This window comes from Clupea harengus, chromosome 25 (genome assembly GCF_900700415.2).
Source record: "Clupea harengus chromosome 25, Ch_v2.0.2, whole genome shotgun sequence".
NCBI lineage: Eukaryota > Metazoa > Chordata > Actinopteri > Clupeiformes > Clupeidae > Clupea > Clupea harengus.
This window is the reverse complement of record NC_045176.1, coordinates 587,071-609,337: the sequence shown is the minus strand read 5'-3', so window position 1 is coordinate 609,337 and position 22,267 is coordinate 587,071. Positions and strand designations below refer to the sequence as shown.

The 22,267-nt window shown below is 41.7% G+C and overlaps 1 protein-coding gene across 1 annotated transcript in view; it reads right to left on the bottom strand.

Annotated features, from left to right (window-relative positions):
* Positions 1-22,267, bottom strand: part of LOC116219461 (NACHT, LRR and PYD domains-containing protein 1 homolog) — a 64,633-nt gene that overhangs the window by 7,730 nt on the left and 34,636 nt on the right. The window contains exon 2 of the mRNA XM_031562731.2: positions 15,483-17,242. Coding sequence (XP_031418591.2) covers positions 15,483-17,242 — 1,760 coding nt within the window. The remainder of the gene's footprint in view (positions 1-15,482; positions 17,243-22,267) is intronic.

Below are 22,267 nucleotides of genomic sequence, written 5' to 3'. Positions count from 1 at the left end.
AGCTGAGATCAGGACACAAACATCAGCATCTGACAGGTCCTCCACAGTTAACCTTTCAACAACATGAAGACAGCCATCAGACCATTAAACCACAACAGATCAGCTCTCTCACAAACAGATCACAGCACGACACACAGATGAAGCTTAACGTATGAAAACAATGATGGCCAGATGTTTCCACATGGTCAGAGTACCCCATGAGTAGAATTCTTCAATGTTTGAAAAAACATAGATTGGTGCCTGATACAGAGTGTAAAATCTCAAGACTCTAATACTTTCTTTCAGAATTACTTATACCCTCAACTGGTATACCATCTTCTTTGGTGGATTTAGGGCTTAGTTTAGTATTTTACACATAACAATGCTTACTCTTCAGGTGCAACCTGTAACGTTTACATACAACACCATTAACACAGACAGTGAAGCTTCTCATGAAGGGATGTTTTACCCGAGGCCTTCAGAGTCTTTCTTCACAGAGAGAGAGGAGGGTAGCCATGAATTTTTCGTAATCCTGTCAAACAGAGCTCAGAGTCAATGGTGACTGACCAATCAAAAAACAAACACATAGTTAATTGATACCAAGCTATCAGAGTACACCACCAAAAGCTAGAAATATAAACTTCAGTACAGACACACACACACACACACGATCAGATCAGCACCTTGCAGTTAATCAACCTTGACTGCTATGATAATCAGTTAATTTTAGCAATCTTCTCACATCAGGATACGGCACCAGGGGCGTAACTATAGGGGGTGCAGCAGGTGCGGCTGCACCTGGGCCCGTGGGGTGTCGGGCCCTTAGCCGGGCCCCCCCAAAGATTTTTAACTAGCCCGTCAACTAGTCACCAGCCCACGGAGTCAGCAGTGCAGCAGTTCATCTGATCAGCATTGCTGCTTCTGCCCTCAGTGGTGTGTCAGCAACCATGCAACAGGTAACTTACGGCTAATGTGATAGATATACATTTCAAGACAAGTTATAGCCTGCATACATTATGGTAGGGCAGGGTTACTAGGCTACAAGTTGGGTAAATAGTGGTTGCTATTATTATTACTTTCTAACAATTTTTACGGTACGAAATGTTCCTGCTGAGAGTCAAACAAGACTTAGTTCATTGTGTACACACCCATCGCTTCTGAAATATAACGTTTACATATAACACCTGTTCAGAAGGCTGCCGCTATCAGCAGCATCCAGCTGTGCACCCCGTTGCGCAGGCCACTCGAGCGACTTGGGGACCACAGAGAGGCCACCCATTCCCAAAGTTCCGTGGGGGCTCGTGCACAGAAAAATACTGAACATTTTCAAGCCCTTAGCCGGTTTCAAGGCTCCCCTCACCACCCCAGACCTCTGTCTCCCCTCTAGTTCGCACAGACATGAAGGAGGATGGAGACTTAACTCAGGCTTACTAGCCAACGCAGACTTTTGTCACTTTGTGTCGACAAATATAGATGTTTTCTTAGAAACAAACAGGTCTGATCAGGTATCCCCATCACTCTTATGGGAAACGCTAAAAGCATTTATTCGTGGGGGTATCATATCTTTCAGTGCACATTTAACTAAAAACAGGAGATTAAAAACAGCAGGGACTTTTGAACGCAATACTGGATATAGACAGACAGCAGGCCTCAACAATTAACCCAGATTTAACAACCAAACGTCTACAATTACAAACTGAATTTGATTTACTATCAACAGGGAAGGCAGAATATCTACTAAGACATACAAGGACGACTTACTATGAGCATGGGGATAAGGCCGGCCGCCTTCTAGCTTCACAACTTAGGCATCAATGCGCCTCCCGCTTTATACCACAAATCTCTGATTCATCTCATACCCTGACTACCGACCCATCAAAAATAAACTCAGAGTTTGCTTCCTTTTACTCTACACTCTACAAATCACAACCCCCTCTTGACACATCTGTTATGGATGCTTTGCTTAATAATCTAGACTTTCCAACTTTAAGGGAAGAACTTACAAAACATTTAGATGAACCCCTACATTTGGGAGAAATTACTTCCTGTATTTCTCAAATGCAGAGTAACAAAATCCCTGGCCAAGATGGTTATTCAGTGGAGTTTTACAAGAAGTTCTCAACACAACTTGCTCCTATATTATTGGAAGTCTATAATGATTCTCTAGAAAAGGGTGTTTTGCCCCCAACACTCAACCAAGCTCTGATTTCTCTTATATTAAAGAAGGATAAGGACCCTAATTTATGTGGTAGCTACAGACCAGTGTTAATTTTGGCAGCTATTTTAGATTTAGTCTTAGTCTTTAGACGAAAATGCCCATTAGTTTTAGTCACATTTAGTCATTTTTATCCTCCTTAGTTTTAGTCTAGTTTTCGTCGACGAAAACTCATTACATTTTAGTCTAGTTTTAGTCACATTTAAAAGTCCATCTTATAGCCACATTAAACTCCTTTCCTTCCCTTCTCAGGCCCAGGGACCCCTTGTGTTGTGTCTACAACTGCATAATAGTGAAGCTTGCAGTACATAAATTGTGAATGCAATTAGTCTCTAAGATACACACGTCCTAGTATATGCCTACAGCTGAATTCCAATTCATTAAATGTAAATAATAATTTTGAGGCAATACTTAATTAACAGTATTATCATTAAAATATAAGAGAATATCAAGTCTAGATTTTGAAGATTCAAATGATGTGATAGCACAATACAACTACTATGCCTACCTAACATTGGAGTTAAATCAACCACATATCCTCCATATGAATTACTGTGCAATCTGAAAACCAACAGATTTAGCTTGACGGATAGTTTTGAGAGTTGAAAGTGGTGCCAATGATAATAAAAATCGCATAAATAGACAAGGATATGTAAACCAATCACAAATTAATTAATTTTTTCTTGATTAATGTCATGCGTGGCCTGTCCTATAGTCCATTCTGCAATGCGTTTACTAGCTAACTTAGCTAGCTATCGATAGCTAGTATAATTTAGCTATGCTACCTCATAGTTAGCCAACGTTAGCTAGCTAAAAGTTTTGCAAATCATTTTCCAAGGCTAACGGGAGGTTTCAATCGAAAATTACTAGCTAGTTATCCAAGCTGCCACAACCTATACACTCGACTGCCCCTTTAAAGTTAACTTAACGTTGGCTTATATATTCTAATAACTAGTTAACATTAGCTAATTATCATTGACAGTTACTAGCTAATTTACCTTGGCTTAAATTGCAGGGTTGTCTTGTGCGCTTTCAGGTGCCTCTTGTTGTGTTCTTCCCAGCTATTTTGAAGCCACACGATTTCTCTCCCGTTATTGCGGTGCACTGTGTTTTATTTTCTGTCAAGTTATAATTAAAGACTGTCCAGATATCTATTCTTCTTTTTCTTCCAGTACCAAGCGCTTGAACTTGAGCCATCATATAAAGTTAGGGTGTGACTTGCATGTCTGGGGGCATATCAGGGAGGAGGAGGGATAGATACAGGACCGGACAACATTCAACCAATGATGTGCATAAAAGTTTAGAAAAAAAAAATTGTGACTAGTCAACCACCAACATTTTCGTCTCGTCTCGTCAACGAAAGTTGAAATAGATTTAGTCATAGTTTTTATTTTCAAAGATCCGTTTTCGTCACGTCTTAGTCTCGTTTTAGTCATTGGAAAAGGGTCGTTAACGCATATTTTTCGTCATAGTTTTAGTCAACGAAATTAACACTGCTACAGACCTATAAGCCTACTGAATAATGATGTAAAGTTGTTGGCAAAAGTGCTGTCATGCAGACTTGAGACTTGTCTTCCAAGCATAATTTCAGAAGACCAAACAGGTTTTATCCTTGGCCTTCAACTGTCATCTAGTGTGCGTAGACTTTTGAGTGTGGTTCTATGTCCCTCTGCTTCTCCAACCCCAGAGATGGTGATTTCTTTTGATGCAGAGAAGGCGTTTGACCACGTCGAGTGGCAGTATCTGTTTACTGTACTACACAAATTTGGTTTTGGCTCCAAATTCATCTCCTGGATTCGCCTGTTATACTCTGCACCTGTAGCTAGCGTTAAAACTAATTCTGAAATTTCTTCTCCCTTCTCTCTCACATGTGGCACACGTCAGGGATGCCCCCTGTCACCTTCACTATTTGCACTGGCCATTGAACCCCTGTCCATAGCCCTTAAAAGCTCTTTGGTATTCTCAGGTATAGACAGAGGAGGCATGGAGCACAGTGTCATTGTATGCGGATGATCTTTTGCTACAGACGTGGACAAAATTGTTGGTACCCTTCCGTTAAAGGAAGAAAAAGCCACAATGGTCACTGAAATAACTTGAAACTGACAAAAGTAATAATAATAAAAAAAAATACTGAAAATGAACTAATGAAAATCAGACATTGCTTTTGAATTGTGGTTCAACAGAATAATTAAAAAAAAGAAACAAAATGAAACTGGCCTGGACAAAAATGATGGTACCCCTAGAAAATATTTAAAATAATTTGACCATAGAGACATGTTAAACTAAGGTGTGTCCTCTAATTAGCATTACAGGCTTCTTCAAACTTGTAATCAGTCAGTCTGCCTATTTAAAGGGTGAAAAGTAGTCACTGTGGTGTTTGGTATCATGGTGTGTACCACACTGAACATGGACCACAGAAAGCTAAGGACAGAGTTGTCTCAGGAGATTAGAAAGAAAATTATAGACAAGCATGTTAACGGTAAAGGCCATCTGCAAGCAGCTTGATATTCCTGTGACAACAGTTGCACATATTATTCAGAAGTTTAAGGTCCAGGGGACTGTAGCCAACCTCCCTGGACGTGGCTGCAGGAGGAAAATTGATGACAAATTGAAGAGACGGATAATACAAATGGTAACCATAGTGCCCAGAACAACTTCCAAAGAGATTAGAGGTGAACTCCAAGGTCAAGGTACATCAGTGCCAGATCGCACCATCAGTCGCTGTTTGAGCCAAAGTCGACCGAGGAGGACACCACTGTTGAAAGCAAATCATATAAAAGCGAAACTGGAATTTGCCAAAATGCATATTGACAAGACACAGGGCTTCTGGGAGAATGTCCTTTGGACAGACGAGACAAAACTGGAGCTTGTCAGTTTCAAGTTATTTCAGTGACAATTGTGGGTTTTTCCTTCTTTAAATGAAGGGTACCAACAATTTTGTCCACGTCTGTATATGTGCAAGATCCTGTGAACTGCGTTGATGAAATAGTGAATCTGCTGAAGTTGTTTGGTACTTTTTCAGGGTACAAACTGAATATTACTAAGAGTCTCTGTTTCCCAGTTAATCAACCAGCCAAATCCATTGCCTGAGGGGCTTTGCCTTTTCACTTTTCCCCCAACGGTTTTAAATATTTAGGTGTCAATATTTCCCACTCTCTCAAGTCTCTACATAGAGATCATTTCATAAAACTGACTGAAAATATCAAATCAGACCTTCAAAGATGGCACAAGTTACCCCTTTCACTTGTTGGCCGAATTGAAACTATCAAAATGAACGTGCTACCTCGAATCCTATTTCTGTTTAAGACCCTCCCTCTTTTTCTTCCCAAATCATTTTTTAAGTCATTGGACACTGTTATACTGTCTTTCATTTGGGCTGGCAAGATTCCAAGAATTCAGAAAATAAATTTAGAAAGACCCAAATTAGCAGGGGGTTTTGCCTTACCCAATATGCTGTTGTATTACTGGGCCGCTAACATTCAAATGCGTAAAAAATGGTGCCATCGCCCAAATATTATCTGGTGTGTCTTTGAGGCTAACTCTTGCACTCCCTGCATTACTCTTTGCACCCCTCCCTCTGCGGCCCTCCCAATACACCAATAATCCTGTTGTTCTCTCCTCACTAAAAATTTGGAAACAGTTCAGATACCATTATGGGTTAAAATCCCCCTCTGTCCTTACTCCCATATGCAACAATCACCTGTTTCTACCGTCAAGCATAGACAAAACCTTTGCACACTGGAAGAAGTTGGGCCTTGTCTCTTTTAGTGACCTTTATGTAGGTGGGACCTTTGGAAACTTCACTGACCTAGCCACAAAATTTGGTATTTAGGTCTATTCAGATATTTTCAGTTGCGCAACTTCATCAAAACACAATTTACTTCATTCCCTGCTCTGCCTGAAAAAACTTTGTTAGAGGATATCATGTCCTCCCCAGTATCACAAAATAGTATCTCGTCAATCCATGGTCTTCTTTCATCTCAAATTCCTCCTCTTTTAGGGCTGAAGAATATTTGGGAAAAAGAACTAGGTCTTACACTAGATGAATTCTGGTGGAGTGATGTTTTACTTACAATTAATACTACTTGCATTTGTGCACGTATGAGCCTCATCCAATTCAAAGTTGTCTTCAGAATTCACTACACAAGGGCCAGACTCAGGGGCGGAGATCCCATTTCATTGTAGGGGGGGACAATACATGGTAAAAATTGCTTTCACAAGAGCTAGCATAACTTAGCTGCTAAATACCGAATTCTCAATAACGTTTAAAAACAGAAATTCAAAGTCATTTTTAAATCCTCTAAACGGCATTAAATGTACTAACACAAAATATCTACTCACAGACAAATAATGTCCAAAGTTCAAGAGAACTTGATTCTCAAAATAAGTTCTAAAACAGTTCAATTTGACCTATCAATAAGCCCCGCCACCAATATTTACTGTTCCTAACTCGGACAAGTTATCAGAGCTGACTTGAGTTTACAATGGCAGCTATCAGTGTCAAAACGATATCCCAAGAGGCTCTAGACAACTTTTGGAGACAAAATAACCTGATTTCGTCTAGAAGCCATCAAAAGGGCCTTCATACTGCAATAGAGGGATATGCATAACATTTAAAACTAGATATGGTGGATAACAAGCTTACATTTGAGGCGAGAATTTACAGATTACACAATACAAGAGGGAGAAGCCTCATCTCACGGTCATCACGATTGCAGATAAATATATCCAATACCAGCATTGTTCATGCACCACAGGGAAAGATTACATTAATTTACCTTCAGTTAATTTAACTAATCTGGAGAGGCACTGAGATGTAGACCTACCTTTATTAACTAGCATTAACCTGCCCCTGACAGGACAGTGTCCTAACTGTCTAGCTAGCTATCGTAATGGTGTTAATTACCGGCATGCGTGTGTATCAGCAAACGTTCACGTTGTCATGTCAATCCATTATTAAACGTATGTATACTTGTGCATATCGATTGGAACTTCGTAAAAGGAGTTTAGAAAAAACTTCTTCATTACATGTTCTTAACTGCGTCAGTGGGAGAGAGGAGGAAACAGTCTCACTGTCTGACCGTGTACTTGGCTAATTGACTGAAATACAGAGCTGTCGGTAGCCCCGCCCATTGGAAACAGCATGTGAAACAAACCACTTTGAGGAATAGGGGGATCATGATTTTGCAACACTTAAAAAACACATTGTTTTACGTTTATAATTAGCACCGCTTGTGTCGTTGTGTATTTATTTCATATTACTATATTTAAAAAAAAAATATTTGTTTCCAATGATTGTTGGGGGGGACAACTTTATGGTAGGGGGGGACACGTCCCCCCCGGGATATCCGCCTATGGCCAGACTGAAAAAGCTGTTTCCTGATACAGATGAACTCTGTATTAGGTGCTCTCAATCTCCAGCAGACCACACACACACTTTTTTCTCCTGCCCCAAACTACACTCTTTCTGGACATCCTTTTTTGATACCCTTTCTACAGTCTTTAATATTCGTATGTCTCCATGCCCTTTGATTGCTATATTTGGTGTGTCTCCTGTTGTGGGAAGGTTTACTAGTTATCAAGCTAATGTTATTGCATTTGCTGCTCTGATAGCCAAGCGTCAGATACTACTACATTGGAAGAACCCTAAGCCGCCTAGCACACATTCCTGGTTAGAAGAGGTAATGTCATTTTTACACCTTGAAAAAATCAAACACACTGTCAGAGGATCTCTGAAGAAATTTCACAAAACCTGGGATCCTTTCCTTTCTTATGCAAACAATCAGCCCTCTGCTAATAGCTAACCCCCCCCTCTCTCTCCCCATTTTCATTTGTTTGGTTGTTTGATTTTTGTTTATTCTACTATTTATTTTGTATTATTTATTTTATCTATTCATTCTTAATCCTTTTTTCACTGTTTTATTTTACCAATGCAGTTTTGTTTTCCTTTGCCTGTCAGTGCTATCCTATACATTGTGATTAATAGGACACAGGGGTGGGTGGGAGGGGGAGGGACGTGGATGGGTGGGAGATGCTTGTTCACTGTCTGTATGGGGGGGGGGGGGGGGTGGTAGGTGAGGTGGAGTGGGGGGGATTTGTGTGTAAGGGAAAAAACTGTCAAACCTTGTTAACCATAGTCATTCCCTATACAGCTTGTATTATGCTTTGAGGTTTGATCAATAAACATATTTGAAAAAAAAAAAAGATCAGAGCCATTCACTTTCGTTCTAGCCGTGTGTCGTTAAGATAGTGAGTGTTCTGTTGTTTGTGTGATTTAGCAAGTCTGTCAGTATCAGTGTAGATAGTATCTGTTAGTTCCTGTTATCATTATCATCTGTAGCATTCCTATTTCACTCTGTTACTTATTCTGTTCTATCAAACGAGTTACGGTTGGTAACGGAGGGAATGGAATGTTCACCGTAACACGGCACGGTGTTAAAGGGACATATCCACATTTAAGTCATAGTCATAATAATCATCCTGTATTCGTACTATATTCATCCTTGTTGTACATAATTGTTCATATTTGTATGTCTTGTTATTTATATAATTTCCATAGAAACCACAGATCATTATATTCACGGTTCCAGTCATTTCATGTCTATCCTGCCATTCAAGATTTAAGAGTGTGTGTACAATAAATACAGTAGTTACATCCGTCATCATTGGGACTTTCATTGACATCCTTTCTGTTCTAACCGGACAACCTGTGGCGATAGGCACCAATTAAATCAACTATCATACAGATCCTTTTGGGATTCATTCAGTCATCATATCCCCCTGTTTTATAACACCATTAACACACACAGTAAAGCTTCTCATGAAGGGAGGTTTCACCTGAGTTCTTCGAAGTCTTGGTCCACAGAGAGAATATAATTCTCCATAAGCCTGCCAATCAGAGCACATAGTCAATGGGGACTGACCAATAAAATAACAAACACAGAGGTAATTGGTTCTGGCCTATCAGAGTACACCACCAAAATATAGAAATATACCATTTAGCACACACACACACACACACACACACACATCAGTTCAAAACCTTGCAGTTAATCAACCTTGACTGCTATGATAATCAGTTAATTTGAGCAATCATGTTATTCTCACCACAGGTTACAGCACGTCTCTGTGTTCTGAATGAAGTCCAAGCACAGGGCTGCGGTGGTGCCAGTGATGGTCGTCACAGACAGATAGACGTCATCCACAGACTTTTGTCTGGAGAGAGCACTGAGGACCCGCTCCACACTCTCAGGTGAGAGGCTGCTCTCATCCACTCTGTGAATGAGCACATACAGACCAATCTCAATCTCTCTCTTCTAGTCTCTTTATTATGCACTCACACATTATACATGTGTGTTCATGTTCTCTTTACTTTAATTAACCCTGACCCGTTTGTTTTTGAGATCAACTATGTCTAAGGAAGACAGGATGGCAGATTTGTTAATGTTACTCCCAAACAAGGCAAAGCTAAACTTGGTAGAAACTGAATTCAGTCCTGGACGGCACAAACAGAAGGGAAGACAACAAGCATATAACACAAGGAACATATTATATTTGCTCTACCTAATGTTGAGTTAAAAAGATAGAAGTTGTATGGCTGATGACAGTGGAAGTGGGTTGTCGAGGATTCCCAGCTCAATCAGCGTGGAATCTGATGACAAGGGTTGGACTAAGAGGCCACCTGAGGAAAACAGCCGTTCGTAGGTTGGGAGAAGCGGCAGAGAGAGCCTCCTGTTGGCTCTGGCATAAAAGAGAGGACACTAGCTGGAAGCCTGGAGGAGGGGGGCAGTGACTTGGCCAAGCACTGCTGACCCGCCAACTGGAGAGTGTTGTGGTTAAGGGTTGAAACACTCTAAGAAGGTTGGGGACCACCTGATGACCTCTCCTCCAGGTCAAGGCTTCATCCATTAGAAATGGATTAATAATAGCATCTTTGATGTATTACAAAACTGAACTCCCTGGGAAACCAGTGACTTCCAGGAAAATCTGGATGGCAACCAAGGAAGATCGGTGACACTGGAAAGACAGCTAACCTCCAGGAAAGACTGGCGGGGTAACAGGGGCTAGCAACCCCTGTTGCAGCACTCGCAAGAGGGCACCAAGCAAGCTACAGAAATTACAAACAAGCAATATCCCCAGAGTCTCCCGAGAGGGGGGGAGGATGAGAGACTCACTAGGACAGATTCAACGGCAACGACCAGGACAGTGACACAGACGCAGAGAAGGCTCAAACAAACCACCTTGACCGGGGAGGCTTGGGAAGTCAAATGCAACTGCGGAAAGATCTGCAAAGGTGCTAGAGGGCTCAACATACACCAGACACCTTACACCTTATCAATAAGGATAGGTAAGATACTCCGGGGTTTACATATTACATGCACGTAGGTTTACTTGTTGTTAATACCCTAGGTTAGAGTGAGCACCACCCACTGTATTTTTTGGGTGCAAAGCACCTGTCCATGGGGGGTGGGTTTTGTTATGTTCTTTTCTTTGGTGCCACTGACAGTCCTTGTTGATCCCTGTGTTGCTTTTTGTAAATAAATACTTTCTTGTCACTTTCGTCTTTTGTGTGACTGCACCCTCACTTGCCCAAACCTGTTGCCCTTATGTTGCGTCCTACTCCGAGCCACCAGGGGGCGTAACAGACTACTACACACAAACAAATCAGCAGGCTAGCAAAGACTCGGCTGTGCGCGGACGCACTGCTTAAAAGGGAACTAAAGTATCTTACACAGCTACAGGCTGGCAACAGCAAGACTTACCATGCGCGGACGCACTGCTTAATTAAACAAGAAAAACAAGCTCATCAAACGTGTTAACACAACTATAAGCTTAGTAAACCGAAAGTCTAACTGTGCGCGAACTAGGGGTGGGGGAAAAAAAAATCGATTTTTCGATTTCTCTCGATTCTCTCTAGAACGATTCTGTCTCGATTCAGAAAAGTTCATAATCGATTTTTTTATAAAATAAAATAAATAAATAAAAAATTAATATTTTTTTTTTTTTTTTTTTACACATTCATTTTGTGTTGAAATGCAAGCTGCATCGATTGTTGCATTGTTCATAGAAAGTCATAATTGTGACAAGGACACACTTTTTCTCTAATAAAAAAATAGATCTGTTGATTTTCTTTAATTATCAAACACAAAGTAGGAAGTGATTTGAGACTCTGAGTAGCAAACTCAAATGTTTTAAAAATCGAGATGCATCGATAATCGTTTTATCGGTTTAGAATCGATAATCGGTTTAGAATCGAGAATCGGTTTAGAATCGAATCGTTGACCTCTGAATCGGAATCGAATCGTGAGGTGCCAAGAGATTCCCACCCCTAGCGCGAACGCACTGCTTAATGAGAAGAAAAACAAAGTAACGACTGACCCTGCACGAGGGAAGCCAACAAACAATCCCCAATGCTGCTGCAATCAGCAAAAAACAATACGGACTTACCACACAATCCACAGGGACACTAGGCGCCTGCCGCGAAGTTAAGGATTGATATTTAGTGGAGTCCAACAGGGTATTCCTTAATACCAAACTTACCGGTCTCAGATGAGACGAGAAAGGCAAAGAGAAAGGGACGTGTCCCCGGACGTGTTTTATACTGCGGGTCCAGCCCCCAGTCACTCACATGAACCTGTTGGCATTATGGTCTCGAGACAGGTAGTAAGGAGAGGCAATATCCAAGGTGTAGACCGTGGTGACGGTCTGAGTGAGGTCGAAATAGATCCACACACCAGTTATATGTGCTACAGAGGGGCCAAATACATTTTTGCTGCTTCTCTTAATCAATCAAGGTGCATTCCAACGTGGAGAAGGCCCAGGAGAGACAACAGGAAGCCTACAAGAAGAGAATGAAGAAAGGGACCGAGCGCTTCAAGGTCCTCCCAGGCATGGTGGTCCTGAAGAAGGACGAGAGGAAGCGTGGGAGACCTGGCCTGATCCAGACTGGCCAACGCAGTACCGGTAAATCAATTTGAAAAGTAGTTGGGGTGAGAGGGTTGAGTCCAATGCGTCAAAGTAACTGCAGTTGTATCTGATATTACTGTAACTGAGTACCATCACACTATTCAAGAAACATTTTGCTAAATATTATGTTGTGAAATCTTTTTGCTCCTCTCTGACTAAAGGAGCACGGATTTGCCCGCCCACTGAGGAAGCTGCGTCCCATCTACCCGAACTTTTGGAGGGGGACTCATTTCAGGTACATTTGCAAGTTCTAGTTTGAATTTTTCAATTCAGTCAACATCATGTTTACATTTGTGGGCTGAATACTGTAACTACACAACTTAATTTTTACTTTGGCCTATGCCTGTAAACTGACATTACTATGTCTGTTAGGTGGCATGTACTGGACTCCAGAACACCGAGGAGGCGGTGTTCCATCCACCCGAGTCAGTGTGTTTGATTGAACCTGAACTGCTGTGCTCTGAGTTGGAGGGGGACTCATTTTCAAATTCTTTGTACTGTTCAGTATTACAAATATGCTGTCCAGCATGTGCCAGTACTGCGCACAAACATTTGACATGTGTGTTTTGTAAACGACATTTACATGCACCCTATTAATCAATGATATCTTCCCACAGGTTGTCCAGGACAGTAATGACAGTGTTGTCATTACAGGTGTCCAGCGGGGGCAGGTCTGCCCAGCTTCACTCACACCGTGTCGTTGGCTAGACGACATTATTATTAGGAGGCCTCTACGCCATGACGTCCCTCGCCCTACTTTCCTCCGTGCCTGCACCAACCCAGGGGTTTGTATTTCTAAGCAGACCGTGTGAGGGTTTGTTTTTTCTTTTGTTATTATTTACCCTCTCTTGGCCAGTACCTTGCCGTGGTGAGAGGGATTTTGACTAAAGCAGGCCTATGTTTTGCCTACTGCCAGTTTTCTTACAGTCTCTCTCCCCACAACCTCCCCGTCTCTCCCATTCTACCATTTTCTAAGGTGTAGCAGACAGTTGGTGTGTGGACCTAAAGCAGAATAGGAGTCCAGATGCAGCATGGATATCATCAGATGTAGTCCCATAGCCCACCTCCCATTGATTACAAATAAACTTTACCATAGATTACAGATACATGTTTTCCTTGTATTATTGCTATGTGTGTACACTTGTATGAGCTGGTGAACCAAGAACAAACGTGTCTCAAGTTGAATAGTTAAGAAAGTCCTTGATGTGTTGTGATTATTAGACATATCTGACAGCACCCACAATTACATTTGCACAAAACAGGGAATTGTTTGCTATTTATTTATTTTGCTTAGTGTATAGCTAGCTAGCTAGTATGAACTATCCCAAGTCTTTCTAAATTGGCCTATATCAACAAATAATGGTAGATCTTAAATATTTTAAGATGTTAGCAAATGAACTGGCTGGCTTGCTAAAAAGGTAGATGAACAGGCACCATACATCACTATTTTCTCCTCCATTTTCTCCTTTTTATAAAACGAATTTCTACTCTAAACAATTTCAATTGAAATGCAAATGATGATGTAAACGTAGATGCACCGTACATCACTATTTTCTCCTCCATATTAAACGAATTATGTAAACGGCTAAAATGGAACACTTTATTTACCGGGGAAAAAGTAGTTAAGCCACAATATTTAGCGACTAAAAAAGTAGCGGTATTGACTGCAAAGGTTGACAATTGATACCGGCAGGTGTAGCTAAAACGGAATACTTCATAGTTTAGGCACAATATTAAGCGACTAAAAAGTAGCTGATGGCTTTCGATTGACTCTTGAGACTCACTGACTGATAGCCAAAAGGCGTCCGGGTTACATAATGTCCGGGTTACGTAATGCTAGTGTTGGTATAGCAACTGTCACTCAGGAGTCGTTCGAAAGCCATTATGACGTCGCCCGGACCCCTTTTGGCGCCCGGACACCCTTTTGCCATGACAGCGCCATGACAAGGTGTACAAAACCACTGTTGAGTACCATCACCTTTGTAAAAGAGGGTTAGAGACCAGTCGTCCAAGGCCAAGCCAAGCAAAATCTCCTGCAGTCAGCCCAGGGATGGGTTTTGGAGGTCGATCTGGGGAGGAAACTCCACTTCCCAGAGGCAGTACTGTCCACAACTCTGAGACCAGACATTATCATGTAGTCTCTAGAGGGTAAGAAGATCATCCTGGTGGAACTAACAGTCCCGTGGGAAGAGAACTGTGAGGAGGCGGCAGAGAGAAAGAAGTCGAAGTACCAACAACTTGCCCAGGACTGCCGGGACAAGGGGTGGACAACATGGCTGATGACAGTGGAAGTGGGTTGTCGAGGATTCCCAACTCAATCAGCGTGGAATCTGATGACAAAGGTTGGACTGAGAGGCCACGTGAGGAAAACAGCCGTTCGTAGGTTGGGAGAAGCGGCAGAGAGGGCCTCCTGTTGGCTCTGGCATAAAAGAGAGGACACTAGCTGGAAGCCTGGAGGAGGGGGGCAGTGACTTGGCCAAGCACTGCCAACTGGAGAGTGTTGTGGTTAAGGGTCGAAAAACTCTAAGAAGGTTGGGGACCACCTGATGACCCCTCCTCCAGGTCAATAGAGTGGATTAATAATAGCATCTTTGATGTATTACAAAACTGTACAAGTTCTCTATAATCACAAATGTAAAATGATTACCTCAGTTCAGTCAGGATCTTTCTCTCCCCCAGAGCTGAGATCAGGTCACCAACATCAGCGTCTGACAGCCTCTCAACATGTAACCTTTCAACAACAGGAAGACAGCCATCAGACCATTCAGCCACAACAGATCAGCTCTCTCACTAACAGATCACAGCACGACACACAGATGAAGCTGAACGTTTGAAAACACTGATGGCCAGATGTTTCCACATGGCCAGAGTACCCCATGAGTAGAATTACTCACATTCAAATCCACTGGCTGGTGTGACATTTTGTACTGAATATATTTACAGCAACAGTTCAGTTAATAAGTCAAAAGCTCAGGAAAAGAGCAGAACTGTTTTGATACAGAGCATGAAGTTACTCATTACTCATATCCTCACCAGGTATCAAATCTCTTTTGTATATTCATTTCATATTCAAACTATGTATATTCATTTTTTTGGGGAATATTATAAAAATACTTGTATAAGTCGTGAAAAGGTCTATTTGGCACATGACTCTGATGAAACAATTGATTGCAAGGTGTTGTAGTGGTATGTGAAAATATCCATTCTATTTCTCACATATTATGGAAGGCAATCTGTATAATATTGTGCTAATCTTGGTCCCCGATATGACCTTATATAATGCCACCTGAAGACACATTTCTCTCTTCAGAAACACACTCACCCCAGCTCCTCACACCTGCTCAGTGCAGGCTGCAGCATCCTCAGCTTATCTGCTGTTATGTTGTTGGACTTCGTGAGCTTCAGGCTTTTGATGGTCGGGTAGCACTGCAGGCAGTACAGCAGCACCCAGCAGTCTGTCCTCGTCAGGGGAATGGAGTCAAACTCCATCTCACCCCAGACTCCCATGGCCTCCCTTACAAACTCCTCCTCATGGAGCTCATAGAGACAATGCAGTAGATGCAGCATACTCTCTTGATACATTCTGTGACCCTCTTTATACACGTCACGTTTCAAAACGCTTAGAAGCCACTCCTGCAGATGAGCTTGAATGGATGGCCAGGACTGCTTTTTCAGGTGTGGGTAAATGTCTCTGTTTGAAAGCCCAAAAAGGAATTGAATAACAGGTTTAAAAAGTTCAACGTTTTCTAACAACTCCTGTAGCTTTTTAAGTGCCTCTTCCTCATTCTCCAACATCAGGTACTGGCGAGCAGCAAAGAATTCCTGGAAGCTCAGATGCATGAAACTGTACATGCTTTCCTGTTTGACATTCTTCCTTTGCAAGAATTTGCAGAGGAAAGGATTGTGTTTGGTTGCTTGTGATGGATCAGGGAAAGCCTCAGACAAAGTCTTCTCATCAAACAGGACCTGATGTTCCTGTAACCCTCTCTCTGCCAGCTGGCCCAGGCTCCTCAGCAGTGTTTCAGGCTGACTCAAACCCTGGCAGTGATGCTCCAGCAGAGTGGACACAAAGTGCACAAATATAGAGGTGGTTGTTTTGAGTTCCTTAGTGATGTCCGTGCCTTTTTCTTCCTTCTTCTTCTTCTTCTCTTCTTCCTTCTTTTTTTCGTGCTCCCTGAAAACTGTGCAGGTGATCCAGCAGATGACGGGGATGAAGCAGGCAGTGTACAAAGTCTCATTGGGCTTCACACAGTCGAATGCTTTCTTTGCTAGCAGTTCTTCTTTGAAAAACCTCTGGAAGTACTCCTTTACCCCCTCCTCAGTGAAGCCTAGGATGTCAGTGAAACGCTGAGAACTACTGAGCAGATTGCTCAGTTTGTCTGAAGCAGTGGACCTGGTGGTGACCAGCAGGAAGCACTTAGGCAGGACAAGCCCTTTCAGCAGAGCACTCAGAGTGGCCTCAACAGGAGCTTTTGTGAAAGGGTCTTTAGGTGGCACTGTGCTAGTTTTCTCAAATGAGAACTTGAGCTCATCAAAGCCATCAACGAGGAAGAGCACTTTCATCTTTGAGTCCTTCAGCACCTCTGCAGTCTCACTGGTGAAGCTTGGAGAGTAGCTCAGGAGATCCACCAGACTGTGTGCCTCTGAGATTTCATTAAACTCTTTGCATTTAAGGTGAAGAACAAGGTGGAACAGGTCTTTGAATACATTTCCTGAGGCCCAGTCGTACATGATCTTCTGAGCAGTGAAGGATTTGCCATGTCCAGATTGGCCCTGGAGAATGACTTCCTTTGGAACCTTTCCACCGTCATCGGGTTTGAACAACTGGTCAACAGTGATTCTGTTGTGCGCTTCACTGGCCCTGGTTTTTAAGAGCTGCTGGTGATGTTTTCCTCTGAAACATTTCTCCTCCTCTATTTCTGTCTGCTTTCTGTGTGTCTTAACGATCAGAAGCTCAGTGTAGCGGTCAGCCAGCAGCACATTCTCACCAGATAGATAGTCATACTCCATAACGTTTTCATAGTTGGAGTCGATTAATGTCTTGTATTCATTTATTATCGAGGTATGATCTACAAAATAATTTTTTTTAACACAGCATTGAATATCATTTTAAATGATGTTTCAGTTTTAATTTGATATAAAGATAATTTAAGTCTACTCAGAATAAAATCTGAATTTACCAGGGTCCTGTTGTGGTGTTGCTGGAGCGGAAACCCCAAGACCTTCAGGGAAAAAAGAGGATGAATAGTGTTTGTGTGAGTGTCAGCACTGTAGATGAGGCATGTCCTCTATATCAGGGGTCCCCAACCTTTTTTGCACAACGGACCAGTTTAATGTAGGCATTATTTTCACGGACCGGCAGATAAATACAGCAAAAATAAAATAACGCGACCGGCATAAAAACGAATGTTAAGTGCATGAAAAATACAACACACCATTGTACTGACTTGTACTTTATCCTATAAAGCAGTGGTTCTCAAAGTGGGGGGCGGGACACTCTCCCGGGGGGGGGCGCGATGTCACAGACGGAGAAAAAAAAACGTCGAGGACCTATGACTGGCTATGTTTAGTGAAAGCTCCCTCCGTGGCGAAATGCAAAGGGCTGGACTGACACAAACAAATCAAATACACAGTTTCATTTCTGATCCACCAATATAACGGAGAGTTATCAATTGAACGCGAGTTGCACCTATGCTTCCGTGTATAAAAGTAACTGCAGGGACAATTCTGGCATTCATGAAAGTTTTCTCATCTGGGATTCGTTTTTAACTTGGACCAGAATTTAAGAACGCTAAATAGCAGTGGTAAATCGGCCAGATTGTTTTTAAGGGCTTAATTTGTGAGAAACCGTTGGTGATTGCGTTCACGTCAATTCTACAGACATCCTCCGATTTAAATAATTATAAAAATAAAAAATATGAGAATATTTTAATCATTAACAATTACGTTTCACATTTAAATGTATGCTTCTAAGAGGCATCGTAATGTTCTAAAAAAGCACTACACGAAGACTGCAAATATAAGTGAATAAATAAGCATTATGGACACATTCTGCAACAGTAGCCTACCTCCACCTCTGCACTGGTGAAGTTAGGTCTGCGTTTAATCCACCGGTGCTTGCTTTCTGCTTTGACATGATTTTGATCAGTCTGAAGTTGATTTCGCGTTGCTGTGGAGTCTGTGGATTGTGCACACGTCTCTTCAGTTGCATGCCTCTAAGAACGTTTGTTTCTTACTCATTTTCGCTAGTTTGCGTGCTTGTTTTTTGAGTAACATATCTCGTGACCGAGAAAAGGGTCTTGACGTGTCAAGAGGCACAGGCGAATGTTACATCGGGGAAAATCCGGTTGTTTTTCAAAATAAAACACCTTTCAGACTTGAATAATTAATACAACGGAAATTATATAAATGATTTATTCTTTCTTTGCGGCCCGGTAGGAAATGCCTCACGGAACGGTACCGGGCCGCGGCCCGGTGGTTGGGGACCACTGCTCTATATTAACACTCAAACCAGGGCATCAATAGATAATTTACTCTTGAATCCAATGTGTCTTTCTTACCATGATAATGATTGTTGAAGTTGATGTCTCCCTGAACCATATTTCTTGTCACGGTTGGAGCTGAGACATGGCCTTCACCCTGAGCTACAATGTTCACACACTGAGCTTCAGGAGAGAAGCCACTTGCAGCCTCTTGTGGGTCCTCTCCTGTCAAGGCATCAAACAGAAAGCAGACCTAACAAACAGCAGCACTAGAGACAGTCACATCCCTTACTAAAAACCCTCTATGTGCAACTTTCTGTAAGATACAGTCAAGCAGTGAAACACGACCCCTTCGGTTTTTATCTAGTCTTCTCATCAGTAGATACAGGAGCATTGTTTTAGTCTTTGGAATGGCGCATAAACCATTCACTGTGTCTGTAAGTACAGGGGAAGGGGTCGGGGTCAGAACAGAATCGAAATAAAAGTAGGCCTAATGGATCAGCCTTACGGCAAACTGCTTGCTGTTCAGAAATAGGCTCTTAATTACATGATTAATCATGGTTAGGTTCCACAAAGCTGGAGAAACAAAATTCAGCTATGACAAGACAAATTAATTTAAACGTGACAACATGACAAACATGACAACATTCAATGTACCACTGTCCAGTGCTTTGCCAGTGTGGCCTATCTATCAGTGTCCACTACTTTTACAATCACAGTCGGCGTATGAGCCTAGTGGTGTTCTGTATTGTAACCTGGGGTTGTGCACTTTCCTGTGTGCGTGATGATGCAAGTTTGCCCATAAGTCCGTGTGTAACGCTTTTCATGCGTGTTCATTTTCCACTTAATTGTACTTGTACACCCAGCCTGTGTTAATGTAGCGTGTATTTCTGTTATGGCTTTGAGTCCGTGTGTTGTGTGTAAATACCCCATGTGTAGTGTCCCTTGTGTATTAGCGTCTCACTGTGTTGTACCGACATCAAGCTATTCACCACTTTTTTCTCTTGTTCCCCTCACTTCTTATGTTTACGGTGTCCATTGGGGAGAACTCTTGTAAATGTAGAACACCCCCATGATTTTTCTGTTGTCCTGTCCAAGATTTTGTGGCCTTCATTTTATTAGTTATAATGCTGTTGCATGTTTGAACCAATAGACGGCATTCTGAGCTAATAAATAATGCAGTTCTGAACCACTTTAGTAGGCCTAATGAAAGAAAAGAAAGACTGTGATAAGTTATAAGTGATAACTGTGGCAACAAATTCGTAGCCTAATAAAAATGTTCTCTGCACAAGTGAGCAGTACGCAGCAGGCCTATTACATTTCCTCTGGGATGTCATTTCACTCTAGGCTACTTAGGACCAGTGGCGGTGCGTCAATACAGGCTCTGGGGCACCGCCCCTCTTAAAATTTTGAGATGAAAAAAAAAAAAAGACATGTCAAAAATCATTATATACCAAATAATTAAAATAAGAAATGTTAAATGTGTGTGGGAGACCGTAAGCCCCTGTCAACAACCACTTAAATGTGACCAAATATAATACATTGCCATTTGTTATCACTGAGAAAAGCCCCTCCTCCCTGGTGGGGCACCGGCCAAATGGAAGTCAATGGGAGCGCTCATACTTTTCACAGTCATTTGAGCAAGGACAGCTTCTCATTGGCGGATGAAAGTTTGATCCTGGCCTTAGCCAACGTCTTCTCTAAACTGGCAAGCTAGGAGCAGCCTCTGTTCAATGATTGGCTCAGGGGGTGGGATGCGCCTTCCAGGCAGCTGCTGCCTTGAAGTCAACGGTGAGGGCTCAAAACACGATTAAGCCGCAATTCATCACGCGTGCAATGCATGTCAGCGAATATGTTCTCAATTTTATGTTTCAAGTATAGGCTACAGCCGAAATATCGTTCTGTTTTGATCAATAGTAATCGAGTTGATAAGCGTGTCTTCTTGTCTGAACAATACGCAACTGTGAGGTGCGCGAATGGACAGAGCGGCCAGCTGCCAATCACTCACAACACACTTCATCAGTCGGCGTTGATTTTGGGCATAACATTCCATTTTCAGTATTCATGGCTTTCAATGTATTAAACTATCTGCTTTGTTGAGGACCTACACAGGTGTAGGCTATTATTTTATTTGTCTACCCGTTTGAACGAGTACCAGTAGACCGCGGGGCCTCGGGAGAGGCAAACAACCGCATTGGTTTATCAATGAAAGCTCAGCTCGTTCTGAGGAGAGCGGATAGATTTGTGTTGCATCTCGAATATAATAATATTATCATTGATAAACCGGTGCGGTTGTAAACTGTCGTTCCGCTGCGAGGGCCAGCCCGACGTGCACGAATACACCTGTACAAATGCAAATGAAATTTCCAATCAAAATGCTGACAAAAGTTTTGATTTCCAACGCAGCCTCCATTGGTGGGCCAATAGAAGTTAAACACACTATTAAACATATTTGTGGACAGTTTTAATAATAAAAACAAAAAGAATAGTATGTAGGTTTGTATAATAAAAATGAATAGTAATAATAGATAAACTAGAATTTCCTAATTTGTGTGTTCCATTTCTGACCACTGGTTAGTTCTAGATTCTATTGATATACATTTCAGTAGTTTGCTTATATATGTAAAGAGGTAAACCTTGATAATCTTTGAACCATACATGATAGCACCATGGGGCTTGGACTATTGTCAATGTATTAGCCTATCTATTTTAATCTAAAGTGGAAGCAAAATTATTTCCTCAAGCATATCCTCCATTATTTATGAAATGGTAAAATGTAAGCTAATAAGGTGACATGATAACACAGACTGTGCGCGTGTGCAGACTGTTTTTTTTTTGAGCACCGAAGACCCATTTTGACCCAGGAAAAACCCTGTCTACTACCCAATATTTAAACCTCTGGAACCCAACCCAATGTTTCTTAAACCATTCTGCTCTAAACCTCTCATGTCCAATTTTACAGTTTGTTGAGAGTTGTTAATGGACAGTGTTGAGCACTGTTTTTCATGAAATAAATCTTTGTTTTTTTTATATATTCTACTTAAAATCTCTGTGTGTTTTTTTCTCTCATTGTGGAGTGCTATTTAAACTGCACCCCCCCAAAAAGTAAATCACCAGCCGCCACTGCTTAGGACCTTCTCAAAACAATGGTAATTTTTTCCTTTTTAATTAACATATTTAACACAACCTGTCAAGTTTCATAAAAAAAAAAATCTCCCCACGTCAGACGTTTGAATGCAAGCCCAATATGCATCATACTGTGTTCGTTACCTGTTGCTCATTGGTGACTGATGTCAATATTAACATTGTCACATCCCTTACTAAAGAACTTGTGAGTGAAACTGGGTCGGGAGTTTTAGATTAAAATGTCTGACAATTGATACTGTAGTTCTGGTCTATTCTATGTGTATACGTCTTTCGGGTATGGTAGTGCATTATAAAAGTGAAATGATGCATACATTATTCCAACGGCGTGAGTAAAGAGCAGTTGCATGAATAACTGCAAATAAAGTGAATGGAAGTCAATGGACACGGTAAACATGAGAAGTGCGGTGACCACAGAAGTGTCTGATGACTTGATGGTGGTCTGTGTTGTGTGTCTAAGATCCCTGCTTGCTTGCCATTA